Source organism: Barbus barbus, assembly GCF_936440315.1.
Source record: "Barbus barbus genome assembly, chromosome: 38".
NCBI classification, from domain to species: Eukaryota; Metazoa; Chordata; class Actinopteri; order Cypriniformes; family Cyprinidae; genus Barbus; species Barbus barbus.
The window spans coordinates 28,085,901-28,103,746 of record NC_136716.1 but is presented as its reverse complement, the minus strand read 5'-3'; the positions used below and the strand labels follow the sequence as shown (position 1 = coordinate 28,103,746).

The 17,846-nt window shown below is 39.6% G+C and overlaps 2 protein-coding genes across 4 annotated transcripts; both read left to right on the top strand.

Annotated features, from left to right (window-relative positions):
• Window positions 1-3,061: 3,061 nt before the first annotated feature.
• On the top strand, window positions 3,062-6,053 carry LOC306857781 (homeobox protein HMX3-like). The gene is made up of 2 exons (XM_079397914.1): window positions 3,062-3,337; window positions 5,008-6,053. The coding sequence occupies exons 1-2, from the start codon at window positions 3,196-3,198 to the stop codon at window positions 5,436-5,438; spliced, it is 573 nt and encodes a 190-aa protein (XP_079254040.1). The 5' UTR covers window positions 3,062-3,195; the 3' UTR covers window positions 5,439-6,053.
• A 2,478-nt stretch (window positions 6,054-8,531) lies between these two features.
• LOC306857419 (mitotic checkpoint protein BUB3-like) lies at window positions 8,532-16,329 on the top strand (the record flags this gene model as incomplete). 3 transcript variants are annotated; one of them, XM_079397353.1, is made up of 7 exons in its annotated part: window positions 8,532-8,649; window positions 9,804-9,998; window positions 10,078-10,147; window positions 10,494-10,804; window positions 12,992-13,169; window positions 14,129-14,345; window positions 15,890-16,329. In XM_079397353.1, exons 1-7 carry the CDS (start codon window positions 8,614-8,616, stop codon window positions 15,897-15,899), a joined length of 1,017 nt encoding a protein of 338 aa, XP_079253479.1. In that variant the 5' UTR covers window positions 8,532-8,613. The 3 variants fall into 3 exon arrangements, with proteins under 3 accessions (XP_079253479.1, XP_079253481.1, XP_079253480.1); XM_079397355.1 differs by having other exon boundaries at window positions 8,549-8,649; window positions 9,743-9,998; window positions 15,890-16,313; XM_079397354.1 differs by lacking the exon at window positions 15,890-16,329 and having other exon boundaries at window positions 8,606-8,649; window positions 14,129-14,349.
• Between the last annotated feature and the right edge of the window lie 1,517 nt (window positions 16,330-17,846).

The following is a 17,846-nucleotide window of genomic DNA, read 5'->3' as shown; positions in this document are numbered from 1 at the left end:
AGAGGAGCGCGAGTGCAGTATGGCAGCGCCGGCGACGTCCAGTAGCAGTAATGTAAATAAAAAAAAGAAAGAATTCTTAATTCAGATATTTTTGTTTAAAAACATTTTTTGTAAATTTTACTCATTTTAAATGGTTAACTTTTAAGGAATTAATTAGATGAATTATTACTCAATTCTAATTTGTTAAATGTATTTAATAATATTGCTTGTAATCTGTTGGCACAGTTTTGAGTGAATATAGCGTATTAATTTTTCTGCTGTCATTCTCTTACTCAGTCTCTCTCTCTCACTCACAGTCACACCACGTTTCACACACATTTGCCATTAAAATAGTGATCTCAATAGGAATGTAACTGTATGTTTGCTTTGCTTTTTTTGTTTCGAAGTTCTGAGCTGGATTACTGTGTTTCATACTAGTTAAAATGTTAAAATAAGTTTTCTTCTCATACTTGGTGTTCTTCAAGAATGTTGTCCCACGCTTTCTTTGAGAGCTTCTCTCTTTCTCTAGTATCAACACAGACTGTTATCCATTATCCAATTTGTCTACAGTGAACTTTAAAGATATGTAGTCTACAGCTGGGGATTGATTAAAGAACTAGATTGTTGTATTTCCTATAATAATTTATCGTTATGCGTTTGCACTTTTTCTATCTGGACACGGAGCATAATAAACATGCAACTTGTTCATTATCATTACCTGTGAAACTGTTGATTTCTACATGGCAGTTCAAATAATATTGTCTTTTTAGACCATTGGTATTGACTGGTTTGAGTTATTTTATTGGTATAAGCAAGGGACATGGGTGGCCTAAAATGCACCAGAATGCAGGAAATCACATCTATGAAATTAACATTTTTATGGGGGAGGAGCCCCCAGACCCCCCCCCCCCCCCCCCCCCCACAAACAGCCCCACCTAAAATATTTTTCACCAGCCGCCACTGTTCTAATCATAAAAGTGAGCTGATGATAAAACAACTCACCTGATGGATGATGCAGTGCAGTATAGGACAGTCCACCCCACTCTGTTGGAGGAGCCATCAGTAACGACGGCTGACAGCTTGTCAAAGCCACCATAGTACTCATTCACAACACTGTTAACGGCGCTGAAAATATCCGTCCCTTTAGTAGTGTTGTGCAACGACACCAATTTTATCATTCTAGTGAAAATCAGTAGCTGGCTAATATCCGTCACATCTGTGCTCTCATCCAACGCTAATGAGAAGTATTTGCAGTCGTGCATGACTTGTTTCAGTTTGCCATCGACGTGATTATGGATGTCAAAGATTCTGCGTGTCACTGTGCGACGGGACAAGGAGACCGTTTCAAAGTTTTTAGCCATATCCTCGTCTCCAAATGATTTGGCCATTTCCATTGCACACCTCTTCACCATTTCGCCATCTGACCTGTGTGGATGTAATTCTGGTAAAAATACTCTGTTGGTGATTGAGCTTCACTTTCAGGTCAGCTATAACAGCGGACCTAGCAGCTCCGGTGTACTTTCCATATTTGTCCCTGTGTGTGGTGTAATGGCGACTTAAATTGAAATCTTTGAATACTGATCTTGTTTCTAAACACACTAAACACATAGGTCTGCCTTTGAATTCTGTAAACAGATAATCTGTTTCCCATCTCGTCTGAAAAGTACGATTCTCTTGATCCAGTTTTCTTTTTTTACCTCTCATGGTTCTTTCTCTTCATCGTTGACTGTAGTGAAGCAGGTCCGACTAAGTGTTTTGCATAGGAGGCGCCCTCTATCAGTATACTGCATCATTACTATTTGAAATGTGTTCAGATGCGGTAAAACCTATGGGTAAAACCCGTGAAACCAACATTTCTATTGTATTTGAAGATTGGCCCGCGGGCCGCACTGAGTGAGGAGGCGGGCCGGCCGCCAGTTGCCCATCCCTGACATAGAGTCATGTAGTCTGAACAGCACAGCGATCTGCCGACGTGTAAAGTCCTGTAGTGTGAACTTGGCTTTACTTTGTGGCAGGCTTGGAATTTTCTCCTAAAATGTGACTTAATTTTTCTGCATTTGGTAATGCCATAAAATGTGGTTTAATTAGTTGTAATTAGTTGAAATGTGCAGCTCTGATGTTGTGATGGTAATCACAGTGCAGTGAGAAATGTTCCTCTGTTTCCAGCTCTTTCTGCAGCACAGTGAACACAGGCTCTGTTCTCGTGGCTGTCGTCCTCTCTCTATAGCCAGACAGTGATCACTCAGGCTGTACTTCGGTAGTGTTTCTTCATTTGGGATCTTTTACACAGCTCAGGTATTCTGCTGGTTTGTAGTCTCTTTTCAGGTGTAGCTACAGCTCCATCTTCTTCTGTATTTCAGTGGCATCTCTCAGTAGGTGATGTAGTTGTGTGATTTGGTTGGGTCTGATTGTGCTGTGCTGGTTTGGGTGTAGTGTGAGTACCAGCTGTAAAAGCACTCTTCTGCAGGGCTTCAGTCTGGTAAGAGCTCGGATCACTGGATTTCAGCTGCTGGTGGAATCTCACAGCTCTCTTTTCAATATTAATTAATAGTGGGTATTGTCCTAATTCAGCTCTGCACGAGTTGTTTGGGGTCGCTCTGTTAACTTTTAAGATGTTTTTACAAATTTGGGTGTGCATAATTTCAATTTCTTCTTTTTCCCATTTAGAGAAATCTTGGGTTTTTAGAGGTCCCCATATCTCACTGCATATAGTGCTTTTAGGATTTTTAGCCAGGTTTGAAGTGGAATTTGATACTGAATTGTATTTTTGATCATATAGAAGACTCTCAGTGCCTTTGCTTTCAGTGCAGATTCACAGCCAGATTGTAATATATTTCTCTCTCTCTCTCTCTCTCTCACTCTCTCTCTCTCTCTCTCTCTCTGTCTCTCTCTGTCTCTCTCTCTCTCTCACTCTCTCTCTCTCACTCTCTCTCTCTCTCTCTCTCTATGTCTCTCTCTCTCTCTCTCTCTCTCTCTCTGTCTCTCTCTATGTCTCTCTCTCTCTCTCTCTCTCTCTCTCTCTATGTCTCTATGTCTCTCTCTCTCTCTCTCTCTCTCTCTCTATGTCTCTCTCTCTCTTCAGCTGTTGATCTTCATGTTCTCTGCAGCTCGCGCAGAATCGCGTCAGTTCTTCTCTTATGGATTCTCGGTGCGCTTCTCACTTCAGACCGGAGTAACTTTCTTCATCATCTTCATCATCAGCGCTGAGTCTCGCCGATGGAGGAAAGAACACCAGAAGTGAAAGATTCTCCGTTTTCCATCAAGAACCTGCTGCGGAAGCCCGATGAGCCCCGAGCTCGCGTGACTCTCCTGCGCTTCGGATCCTGGAGCTGCGCGAGCGCGCCGCACACCGTCGCAGGTGAGGATCGAACCCGAGCACCAGAGTCAATTCAATTCAAATCAATTCAAATGAGCTTTATTGGCATGACTGTGTAACATATCACAATGTTGCCAAAGCAATAAGTATATTATACAAACACACAGATTAATAATAAAAAAGGGGACAAATAAACATATATACATGTCCAACTTATCACAATGAAAAGCGAAGAAAAACAAAAGAAAGAACAGATTAAAAGAATACAGAGAGTAAAGAGGGTTCAGCCTTTGTCCCTGATTTGATGGCAGGAGGACACACACTGCGCTGCCAGGTGGATGCACTTTTCCTTCTCTCCCAATATATACCAGTTTCTCTGTTGCGCGTCTGCTGGATTCAGGGGACACTAGCGCTGTTTGACGCTTTTACACGAGTCTTGTTCAGATTCAGACGCTATCATTAATTCATATCACTGAAGAGTTTATTCTGGTTATTATGAAAGCATTAAATATGCGGGAAAATCCTCAAATGTACTTTATTTTCCCATATCTGTCGTTTCCGTATTCTATTTTTCTCTTTTCTATGTTTTATTTACATTCTATTTCAATGTGTTTTGTGTGTTTCTTTTCCATTTTCTACTTTCATCTTTTCTCTTGTCTTTGTTTTATTTCTATTCCATTTCAATGTTTTGTTTCTTTTCGATATTCTACTTTATCTTTTTCTCTCTTCTATATTTTATTTTATTTCTATTCTATTTTAATGTTCTTTTTCTCTCTTCTATGTTTTATTTCTACTCCATTTCAATGTTTTGTTTCTTTTCCATATTCTACTTTCATCTTTTCTCTCTTCTGGTTTATTTCTATTCTATTTTGATGTTGTTTTCTCTCCTCTAGTTTATTTCTATTCGATTTTGATGTTGTTTTCTCTCTTCTGGTTTATTTCTATTCTATTTTGATGTTGTTTTCTCTCTTGTCTGGTTTATTTCTATTCGATTTTGATGTTGTTTTCTCTCTTCTGGTTTATTTCTATTCTATTTTGATGTTGTTTTCTCTCTTGTCTGGTTTATTTCTATTCGATTTTGATGTTGTTTTCTCTCTTGTCTGGTTTATTTCTATTCGATTTTGATGTTGTTTTCTCTCTTCTGGTTTATTTCTATTCTATTTTGATGTTGTTTTCTCTCTTGTCTGGTTTATTTCTATTCGATTTTGATGTTGTTTTCTCTCTTCTGGTTTATTTCTATTCTATTTTGATGTGTTCTCTCGTCTGGTTTATTTCTATTCTATTTTGATGTTGTTTTCTCTCCTCTAGTTTATTTCTATTCTATTTTGATGTTGTTTTCTCTCTTGTCTGGTTTATTTCTATTCTGTTTTGATGTTGTTTTCTCTCCTCTAGTTTATTTCTATTCTATTTTGATGTTGTTTTCTCTCCTCTAGTTTATTTCTATTCTATTTTGATGTTGTTTTCTCTCTTGTCTGGTTTATTTCTATTCTGTTTTGATGTTGTTTTCTCTCCTCTAGTTTATTTCTATTCTATTTTGATGTTGTTTTCTCTCCTCTAGTTTATTTCTATTCTATTTTGATGTTGTTTTCTCTCTTGTCTGGTTTATTTCTATTCTATTTTGATGTTGTTTTCTCTCGTCTGCTTTATTTCTATTCTATTTTGATGTTGTTTTCTCTCCTCTAGTTTATTTCTATTCTATTTTGTTTGTACAGCAGATGTTGAGGCGCAGGATCCGGATCCTAAAGACTCGGACTCGGAGCTTCTCCTGGACTCGGACTCGGAGGAGAGCTCTCAGAAGAAGCTCTGCCGCAAAAAGAAGACCAGGACCGTGTTTTCCCGCGCTCAGGTGTTCCAGCTGGAGTCCACCTTCGACCTGAAGCGCTACCTGAGCAGCTCGGAGCGCGCGGGGCTCGCGGCGGCGCTACACCTGAGCGAGACGCAGGTGAAGATCTGGTTCCAGAACCGCAGGAACAAGTGGAAGCGGCAGATCGCCGCCGAGCTGGAGGCCGCCAGCCTGGGGCACGCGCAGAGGATCGTGCGCGTGCCCGTCCTCTACCACGAGCACGCGGAGAGAGAGCGCGCCCCCGCGGCCCTGGCCTTCGCGCACGCGCTCTATTACCCGCACGCGCTGAGACTGACCTGAACTAACTAACTAACTAACTAACTAACCCATCAGAGAGTTAACCAGCTGACCCTGCATCAGATCCAGGAGTTAACTCTCTCTCACAGACTGACGAACTCTGAACTCAGCGTCTGTAAAAACAGAAAGCTATTATTTTTATTATAAAAAGTCTTGCTTTGCTGAGGAGCGCTTGGTTCAGCCAATCACAGGTGCAGCTGTGTTAATTATTATTATTATTATTATTATTATTATAGGCGGATACGCTCTGTTTTCCGTCGAGATGTGTGTAAATGCGTTGTTCTGTGTTTGTGTCTGATGTCAGTCAAATAAAGAAATGCTGGAAAAACACATGTTTTCTGTATATTTGTAATCATGCTGTAAGATCTGTTTACATGCAGTTTTTCATTCCAGGACTGCAGTATTGTACTGAACTGTATTTCTCAGTGTGGATGTTCATAGTAAATATATTTTATTGTCTGACAAACGTCTATAAATGTTTGTGAAATAATCGGTCAAATTGTTTGTGTTTTAGAGGATTTGCGCAGATTTTGATATGATCATGAATTAATGTTCATTATTGAATGTGTTTGTGATTCTGAAGATGTTGACTTAATAAAGCGCTTCTATTGTAATTATGAACGAATCTTGCAATCATTATTTTCTTTATTTTCTATCGTGTTCAATATTATAATAATAGAGAATAAAAATAACAAAAAGTCCGTGTTTTTATGAAAGCGCGGGTTTTACGCATTTGCTGACTTTATCACCGCTAAAATTATATTATAACCTTAATAAAAATATGTTAATAATTGCCATTCTGTCCGAGAATTGTATTGATTCATGTCGTTTAATGAAATGATCTGTTGCTGGCAGCAAATACAATCTGATGTTTCAAACAATCAATTAATGCTTGTAACGAGGAGAACAAAATATGAGTTTTTGATTCACTATGGATTATAAAAACCACTGATTATTGTTTGATTCTCGGAAATGTTTACAGACAACAGGCCATGCCGCGTGAAAATAAAGAGGTTATATTGAAAATCATTTATTTCTTAACAGGTTATTAATGCATGATAGCATTTATATTTTCACAGAAAATCGTGAATCTTTATTATTAAAAAATATTCTCTGTAAAACCGCAGTAAAATATTAAAATCTAATATTAAATGTAGGCTCAAGTACAAATGTGTGAGAATTCAGCTCATGTATAAGGCAATGATGAGTTTTTAATCTGCAGCTAAAACAGCATTTAACAGTAAAATAATCAGGGTTTTATATTTTAAACGGGATCAATCACTAGAGATAAATAATTAAAAGATCATTCACATCCGACACTTTATTTAATGCGCGTGCTCTGAATGACGCAAACCGGCGCGCGCGCGCACGGGATCATTTCCTAACTTCAGGACGGATTTATATATTATATATTAATAGCCTATTATATATATTTCCAGTAGAAAAGCGCGTGTCCGCTGATGCTGACAGAATGACGAAGACTTCATTTTGGGACGCTCAGAAAACCGACATTTTCAGTAAGTTCATAACGGATTCAGAATGAATAACTCATATTCATGAAGCTCCACTGCATATTAAACGCTTTCCACTCGAATTATGGAGGCCGCGGGCACGAGCCGGACTGTGGTGCGCGCTCCCGCGGACGCCGCTATACTGCGGGAGTCACTCACAGCAGCGAGTATTAATACTCCGGTCATATTCATCATTGCTGTCAGGTGAGTAATAGACATGAAGTCAGTTTAAGCGGATTTCACACATCAGTTTATAGAGATTTTCTGATGAGAGACACTGGATGGATCTTAAGCTGCTGTTTGATAGCAATCTTTCCTTCAAGAACATGTTTCTAGCATCTGTAAAACTGCTTTTTTCCTTCTTAAAAATATATCTAAATTAAGACCTACCTCAATGTCAAATGCAGAAACATTAATGCGTTCATGACCTCGAGGATAGATTACTGTAATGCTTTATTGGGTGGTTGCTCTGCATGATTAATAAACTCCAGCTGGTTCTAAATGCAGCAGCTAGAGTTCTTACTAGAACCAGGAAGAACCACATTAGCCCGGTTCTGTCAACACTGCACTGGCTCCCTATTAAACATCGGATACATCTTAAGATCTTGCTAATTACCTATAAAGCTCTGAATGGTTTAGCTCCTCAGGACCTGAGCGAGCTCTTATCTCATTATAGTCCTCCACGTCTGCTGTGATCTCAAAACTCTGGCCGTTTGATAATACCTAGAATATCAAAATCAACTGCAGGCGGCAGATCCTCTTCCTATTTAGCTCCCAAACTCTGGAGCAATCCACCTAACACTGTTCAGGAAGCAGACACACTCTGTCACACAGTTTCTCTTTAACCTGGTTTACACACAACACACTATAATATAATATCACTGTAGAAAAGCACTTTATAAATAATGGTGACTTACACAGAAGTGCTTTTAGGAGCTCTTCATCATGAACATATGTGATAATTTCTACATGAACACAATTGTAAATATAGCCTACAGTGAATGAATGATCTAATATATGTGTTTCTAATGTTTGAGTTGTGTTATAATCTCATCTCAATGTGAACTTGTGCCAAATACAGCAATAGCGACATCAGAGACATAAGTAGATAATAATAATAATAATAATAATAATAATCTGACAGCTTCAAGAAACACATTAAATTATTTTTAATGAAAGTCAGTTTCTTGGAATAAAGCATAACACTTTTCTGGATTTAATTTAATATAACTCTGTTATCATATGACATCATTTCATATCAGAATATTACCCCAGACACAGAATATGATTAAAGTTATTATAATCATAGTTATATTGAAGCATATAACACAAATCATATAAATACTACATGCTGACCCTTCAAATATACCGCTGAATAAAACTATGATTCCTCATGAAATATAACACAAATGTTTTGGTCAGTATGGATAACTGTGATGCAGACTTTATAATATTTAATATCGCGCAGAAAACAAGACACGAACCCAATGACCGCCTTCAACACACAACAGCCGGAAGTACGCAACATCTCGCGGTATTTTGTTGTATCATGCCCGGAAGTTAATCCTTGTAACCAATCATCGCTAGAGAACGTTAGAAGGAGTTTTGAAACGGACCAATGAGAGCGGAGCTCTGCCGTGAACGCGTCCAATCAGAGCAGCGCGTCGATGAGCGGCAGAGCAGCAGCAGAGAAGAGCGACACGGTGAGATTTAACGGAAATTCTGCTTATTTCATAAACTTTTAAGACAAATAAACCCTCAGCTGTGTTTCAGAGAGTTTTACTCGGATATGACAGCGGAAGCTTCAGCTCAGTTTAAGGCTTTTAGCAGCCGCCGCGCGACTCATTCAGACTCACTGATGATTAAATACTAGATTCAGATAAAGTCAGTTTAGTCGAGTTCAGACTCACTGATGATTAAATACTAGATTCAGATAGAGTCAGTTTAGTCGAGTTCAGACTCTCAGATTGAGTCCGAGTTTATTCCTGTGTGGAGTGACTCCGAACTGAAACCAAACCCATGCTAGCTGCTCGCTGAGGCTACTAGCTGATATTCTCTGTGATCTGGAGCTCGTGTCTGTGGAGTTTATCACTAACCCTAACCTAACCCATCACTAAACATAACTAACGATCACTAACCCTAACATAACCATCACTAACCCATCACTAACGATCACTAAACATAACTAACCATAACTAAACATCATCACTAACCATCACTATCACTAACGATCACTAAACATAACTAATGATCACTAACACATCACTAACCATCACTAACACATCACTAACCATAACTAATGATCACTAACCCATCACTAACGATCACTAACACATCACTAACAATCACTAACCCATCACTAACCATAACTAATGATCACTAAACATCACTAACCCATCACTAACGATCACTAACGATCACTAACCCATCACTAACGATCACTAACCATAACTAATGATCACTAAACATCACTAACCCATCACTAAACATCACTAACGATCACTAAACATCACTAACACATCACTAACCCATCACTAAACATCACTAACCCATCACTAACGATCACTAAACATCACTAACGATCACTAAACATCACTAACGATCACTAACCATCTCACTTTTCTTCACAAACACACCGATCTGAGGAAATGTAATTGGTTACAGATCACCAGTAGTAATCTTAACTTTAATAAGTAGTGTAACTATTTCACTTATTTTATTAATGTAACTGATTGTAATTACATTTGATTACTTTCCTAATGTTTCTAATGTTTTGAACCGTTGATCGTTTTCAAGCATGTAAAGCAGGCAGGCTTAACCTCACCGTAGAACTCAACACTGATTACTGTGTGCTCAGATGACCGGAGCCAACGAGTTCAAGCTGACCCAGGGTCCGGAGGACGGCGTCTCGGCTGTGAAGTTCAGCCCGAGCTCGGCTCAGTTCCTGCTGGTGTCGTCGTGGGACTGTACGGTCCGGCTGTTCGACGTCAGCGCCAACAGCATGAGGATGAAGTACCAGCATCTGGCGCCGGTGCTGGACTGTGCTTTCTATGTGAGGAGCATCACAGAAACACGCAGAACCACGCATTCGCTCGCTCCCGTGTTTGATCTCTGTGTCTCATGTGTTTCAGGATCCGACTCACGCGTGGAGCGGCGGTCTGGACAGCCAGCTGAAGATGCACGATCTCAACACGGATCAGGGTGAGCTTAAAGGGGACATCAGATGCTCATTTTCCACAAGTTGATATGATTCTTTAGGGTCTTCATGAAAAGTCTATAACGTACTTTGGTTAAAATTTCTCAATGGTAGTGTAAAAATCACCTTCTTTCCCCTGTCAAAATCAGCTCTGTTCACTGCAAGCTGGAGCTATGCTAAAACACTGCTAAGAATCTGAATAAGAAAGGGGTTATGATTGTTGGGGTGTGTTTTTATCATTATAGGGTGGTTGTGTGTACACACTTCAGTTCAAACACCATGTAAAAGTGAATTCTGCATCCCTTTAAACACGACACGCTGGTGTCTGACTGTATCTCTGCTCTTCCTCAGACACGATCGTGGGGACGCATGACGCTCCCATCCGCTGCGTGGAGTACTGTCCGGAGGTCAACGTGATGGTGACGGGCAGCTGGGACATGTCTGTGAGGCTCTGGGACCCCAGAACGCCCTGCAACGCCGGGACCTTCACGCAGCCGGAGAAGGTCTACACGCTGTCTGTGGCTGGAGACCGGCTGATCGTGGGCACCGCGGGCCGGCGCGTGCTCGTCTGGGACCTGAGGAACATGGGATACGTGCAGCAGAGGCGAGAGTCCAGCCTCAAATACCAGACGCGCTGCATACGAGCTTTCCCCAACAAACAGGTCAGACGCAAATACAGCTTCCACGCGTGTGCTAAAAATGTTTGTCTTTATCATTATGAATGAAAGGCGATCATTTTATAAGAGTTAGAGTGCTAAACTTACAATAGAAACAAAGCAAGCAAGCATTTATTCATCTTTTGCATCACGGCTCTCATGCGCTAGTTACCACAGGGTTAAATCAGACCGTAAATAATGGACTTACACATTGATAAACGTATGATTTTCAGCATCATTACTCCAGTCTTCAGTGTCACATGATCTTCAGAAATCATAATAATATACTGATTTACTGATCAATTATTGGTGCTCAGTTACTTATAATAGTACTTATTATTTTCAATGTTAAAAGCAGTTTTTGCTGCTAAATATTTTACTAAATTTTTTTTCAGAATTCTTTGATGAATGAAAGCTCAAAAGAACATTTTCTGAAAATGTTATCAATATCTTTACTGTCACGTTTGATCAGTTGATTGCATACTTGATTAATAAAGACATTAATATACGTATATATAAAAATTACACCCCCCCCCCCCTTCAAATTTTAATCGTAGTATATCAGAGTTTCCACACAAATATTGTGCAGCAGAACTGTGTTCAACCTTGATAATAATCAGAAGTGTTTCTTGAGCAGTAAATCATACAGCTGTTTGAAATCCTAATTACATTCCACTGTTTTTACTGTATGTCTGATCAAATAAATGGACTTGTGGTGAGCAGAAGACACTTCATTAAAAACATTTAAAAGTTGTAATAAGGGGTGTTCGATATGACGATTTCTGATTGTGGACGATAATGTCTCCACGATCTGCTTTTGAAGAAATATGGTAGTATCGTGCAGCACACACTCTATCAGCTGCAGTCCTGGCCTCCGTCTCTATATACTGTACAACACCACATACATTCACAAACTTTTCATTCGAGCGCTGGTCTGACGAACTAAAAAGCCTATCTAACTACTTATACTTTCTCTAAAATGAAAGTAAACAGCCGAGACAAACGGATGCGTGCCTGTATATTAGATGCGTGCAGCTCTTAAAGGGACAGGACACTAAACATGCTGTCGACTGTCATTAAAGGTGTAGTTCACCCTCAAATTTAATTTCTGTCATTATTTACTCACTCATGTTGTCCCAAACCTCTATAATTTCTTTCTTGTGCTGAATACAAAAGAAGATATTTTGGAGAATCTGGGTATCCAAACAGTTGCTGGTCTACATTGACTGATAGCAGGACAGAACAATCCTGTGGAAGTCACTGAGGACCAGCAACTGTTTGGTTTTCCACCTTCTTCAAAATAGCATTTATGTTCAGCAGAAGAAAGAAACTCATTCAGAGTAAATGATGGTATAAAAATAAAACACTATGACAGAATCGACAGACAGATGACAGAAATTTTATTCTTTAATGTTAAAAACAAAACGCAAAGAAAAACAAATAACTCTCTACTCTTATAATACAGAGCGTATAATCCTTATCTAAAATATTACAGCTGCTTTAATAGGAATCAATCTATATAGAGTTGTATTGTTATATTTTTTCATAATATTTCTTGAATGCTCCTGCTAAATATGCCTATTGTACCTGAAAATAAAGCACTGTTTATTTTATGTGTATCTTTTTTCTTATTTTTTAATAACCAAATATAAAATGACAAAGATTTTTATCTTCGCCCACTTTGGCCTAAACATCATCTTTTTTATATTTTGTTACCTTTAAAGGCTTTGTCTTTATAACAGGGAAATTAGTTTGGCTGTACTGTGCAGACAAAATAGTAAAACCAACATGACAAAGAATCGTGATAAAATTGTGATATTTATAAAACAATTGTGATCTATTATATTTTGCCATATTGCCCACCCCTAGTTGTAATGTTTCCAAAATTCTGACAGTAGTTCTTTCCATTTCAATTCAAGTTTACTTTTGCCACGTGCATCCATACATAGAACGGCATGCAGTGAAATAGCTCTTTAACGCTCTGCACATGCAGAAATTGACATAAGAATAATCAAGAAAAATCTCTCATATATTCAAGGGCCCTGAAGCCCCAGGAGTCTGTAGTTTAGTGATTTCAGCCAGTCATAATCCAGAAATGAAACCATTTTATTGCTAATAAAGCAGGTGAGTTATGAGCTGGGTGTAGATGTGATGCTCCTGTAAAAGTGAGATCGGTGTGACGTGTGTTTTCAGGGTTACGTGTTGAGCTCCATCGAGGGCAGAGTCGCTGTGGAGTATCTGGACCCCAGTCTGGAGGTGCAGAAGAAGAAATACGCCTTCAAATGCCATAGACTGAAGGAGAACGGCATCGAGCAGGTCTATCCAGTCAACGCCATCTCCTTCCACAGCATCCACAACACCTTTGCCACCGGTACCCACCTCACACTCTTCATTTCTGCTTACTGACTAAATCACTTCAGTGTTTTCTAATGGGCAAACGTTTTAGAAGTTTTAATTCAGTGCTTCCCACCGGTTAGAAAGGTATTAGCGGTGGTAGCCGGGTGGAAATTCTCCTTTTACACACGGCAACAAAATTAACTATTAAGGAACGTTCTGTTTAAGGTATTTTGGTAACACTTTATTTTGATGGTCCCTTTTGAACATTCTGTTGATACTAAGTAATGTTGCAACTACATCATTAGACTAAGTCTCATTAGAGTATTATTAGACTGTCTGCTTCATATCTGCTAACTCTTTATTGCGATGGTCTCCCAACAGACCTTCTACTGACTGTAAGTAACTTTGCAAGTACATGTCAACTTATTCTAACATAACCCTACCAGTCTACTAATACACTACTGACACTCTGAGCGCTAGTAGAAATGTAGGTGCAGTGTTACTTATAGTCAACAGAATGTGTTAAAGGGACCATCAAAATAAAGTGAAACCGTTATTTTTTAGGTTATTTACAAATAACCTCCCGGCAATGTTCTGTGAACGTTAGTTTATGGTTGCAGGTAAAGTCTATGTGTGGGAAGCTCTGTAATCAATTATATTTGATAATATTTGTTTTCACTATATGCAGATTATGAACAGATGCAGTGTTCAGTAGCATATTAGTGTGAGTTTGCTTCACCAGTAACTGATGGAAAACCTGTTTGAAAACAATCATTATTTTGTGGTGCAGAAGCCACATTGAATATTAACACACACACACATCACTGGACCATTTAAAATGAAGCAGTGAACACAAAAGATGATTTACATGGTCAAATGTTCGGAGAAACAGTGAACAGTTACAGAACATAAAATTAACACTTTCCCTTAAACATGCAGTTTTTGTTGTTGTAAACCACTCAGACTGAGGTGTGTGTGTGTGTTTGCGCGCAGGCGGTTCTGATGGCTTCGTGAATATTTGGGATCCGTTCAATAAGAAGCGTCTGTGTCAGTTCCACCGATACCCCACCAGCATCGCGTCTCTGGCGTTCAGTATAGACGGCTCTCTGCTGGCCATCGCCTCCTCGTACATGCACGAGCTGGGAGACGTTTCTCACCCCGCCGACGCCGTCTTCATCCGCCAGGTGACCGACGCCGAGACCAAGCCCAAGTGAGTCCACCTGCCTTTCCTCTGTTTTTTTAATTTGTATAAGTGTGTACATTATATTTAGTAGTAGCTTGTCAGTGGTCACTGTGTCGATGTAATGTCCATGTGGCAGAAATGTAAAGGGAAATCATGCAGGTAATGACATGTAATCAAAGACGGTGAACACTATCAGCAGCAACGATTATATTGCATCCAGACTGAAGCTTGTGTAATTCCTAGTTCCCTCCGGAACAATCCCGTGGCAGAAATAGAGAAGCAAATAGAGACAAACTTAGCAGAGCTGCTGTTCAAACCAAGCAGAAGAATGATAATGTGCATTTGATCAGATAGAGCTGAAGTACAAGGTTATGAGATGCATGTGAATTCTTGGCTAAAGAGATGTCTTTAATCTAGATTTAAGGTCAACCGATATATCGGCCGATATTTGGCATTTTTTAAATCTCAGCATCAACCGATAAGTTTTTCTGTTTGGCTGATGTGTTTGAGGGACTTTAATAAAGGAGGCACTGAAAACAGCAGCGCCTGAGCGTTGTTTAACGGTTCTGTCTAATAATCAGATAGAACTGTTAAACAAAGAAATCAAAATGTATACAAAAAGTATTATAATGATTATATTATTAGTAATAGAAAGGCAAACATTATAATACTTTCTCATTTGCTGTCAGCATTCAGGAAATAAATACGCAGTTATATAATTAAAACAAATCTTTGAATGACTAATGAACATTTAATTTCACGAACGCTGCAGACTTTGTTGAATCCAGCTGTGAGATCTTGTGAAGTGTGCATTAGTTTATTGCCTGATCGCGTGTTCTCTGCGTGACGGTTGGTCCGTGTGAATTAAACGCTGACTGGAGGAGAGCTCAGCTTCACGACAAACCTTAAACTCATTCATTCAAACTATGCTGCGCTTTATCCATTTGCACAAAATATGATTCCCAATATACACAAACTTCCCAGATTACTGAGAGCCCTGTTGGTTACAGTGTTTACTTCCTTTTTAATTATTAATCACATTTATGATTTAATCCATTTTCAAAATATTTTAATTTATTTAATTAATTTCTTAAATGTTAATTAAAATAAATAAAACCCTGCTTTCCAAGATATCGGTGGAGCATTACTCAGAATGTTCTCAGGAAGGCTTTTTCCGGAGTTTGGGAGCTAAATGTGAATGTTCTTGTGTTGAGTCTCAGCAGCGTTTGAGAGGAGCGTTAGTTTAGTGTTTGTTTCTTCTCAAACGCTGCTTGATCACTTCAGCTGGTTCTTGATGACTGCGTCCAGCGGTGTCTGTTTGGCCAGTAATGTCATCAGAAAGAGCTTTAGCAGACGCTCTGATTGAGTTTCCTGCACTGATCGATACGTGCGTCTGACGTCAGGAGACTCGTCTCTGCTCCGCGTCGTCTGGTAACTCTGAGCATGCGTGGGTTTGTCAGATGTGGATATGCATTGATCAGGTGGTTGGTTTGTTTTAAAGCTGCACATACAGCAGTGTGTTGCTCGGGATCTTGTTCATGAAGCTGATCTGATGTTTGTGTTGTTCACAGATCCACGTGAATGAATCCTGCTGAAGACACATTCACTCTCCATGTTTGAACTCAACACTCGTTTCCTTCTCGTCTGTCTGTTTTATTCTGTCTCTGTCAGCTGATACCATTCAGTTTTCATTGTTTTGCCCTCTAATGTGTGTATTTTTATGTTTAGGAAAAATAAAAATATATTTTTCACTGAACATGAGTGTCATTTATCATAATAGAAATATCAATGATAGAAATCAGTGTTTTTTTCTCTTTCTGAGATTGAAACTGGAATGTTTTGCTTCAAACAGGTCAGATTTTCTCTGATGTCCGTCTCAGTAAATGATCACACACTGACCTAAAGTCATTACTGCCATTGTTTTATGAAATGAAATGTGGATTTAATTCTTTGAATTGTGACAGTATGAATTCATTAAAAACAGGCATGAAATCCAATCAAATCCACAGACAAACACTTTTGTTTGTTGACTGAGTGAAAGGAGGACTGTTCCTGTGTGCAGGTGCTCTCTCACACACACACACACTCTCTCACTCGCACACACACACACTCTCTCTCACACACACACACACACTCTCTCTCACACACACACACACTCTCACTCGCGCACACACACACACACACACACACACACTCTCTCTCTCACACACACACACACACACTCTCTCACACACACACACACACACTCTCTCTCTCTCTCACACACACTCTCTCACTCGCACACACACACACACACACTCTCTCTCACTCGCGCACACACTCTCACTCGCACACACACACTCTCACTCGCACTCACACACTCTCTCACTCGCGCGCACACACACACTCTCTCACTCGCACACACACACACTCTCTCACTCGCGCACACACACACACTCTCTCACTCGCACACACACACACACACACTCTCTCACTCGCGCACACACACTCTCTCACTCGCACACACACACACACACTCTCTCACTCGCACACACTCACTCTCACTCGCACACACACACACACACTCACTCTCACTCGCACACACACACACACTTTATTCCAGAGGTCGTGTAGAACACGCAATTATTGCATTAGAAAGCTTTGCTTCTGTCTAATGGCTTCGGCTGCTGCTTCAATATCCTAAACATTATTTGTGCTGTTTGTTAAATGATGTTACTAATTCCTGTAATTAACAGTAATGACTGCATCGCTCTCATTATGATGACGAGCTTCATATGAAATGGCGTTCATTTTCGAGGTAATTACCCCTCATCTGCTCCGCCGTTTCCTGGCATCTTGGCGTTTGCTAAATTGGAAAATTGACTTCCTTGTCCGGCTGATGGAGGCTGCGCTCGAGACTCAACATCCGCCTTTGTTACTCTGTAACATTCCTCAGTCACGTGACGCAGCGTGACCCGCCGCTGACCGCAGCGCCTGAAGTCTCCATAAAAACGTTTTCTACTCATTAGTGCGCATGAACGGGTTCGAGCTGCGCTGACAGACGACTGGCCTTCACACCTGACCTGACAGGTGACGATGACGTCACAACAGGGGCGGAGCTTTGCTGACTGACAGCTCCCAAAACACGTGATGTTTCCAGCGACATACTCTTCAGCAATTTTGTTCCTTTTTGGAACTTTTTTGTTTGTTTCAGCATTCAAGTCAGTACTTTGTCATGTGTAATTAATTTATTCTAGTCAACATTCAGGTTATTTTATTTTTTTATGCGCAAAATGATGAAACGTCAAATTTACAGTATTAACATCATCTGGATCATTTGATTTAGTTCATTCTATATATTTTTTCTTGTCATATCTTCATCAACAGTATATACTGTATTAGTTGAAATGGTTGAATCATCTTTTTCTGACAGTGTTTTTTTTATCTGAACACATCTCACCCAATCAGAGAGCAGCTGCTTTATAAAGAAGTTCATCAGCAAAAAGTCAGATTAAGGTGGAGAAAAAAAACCTTAACATCATTAACAAA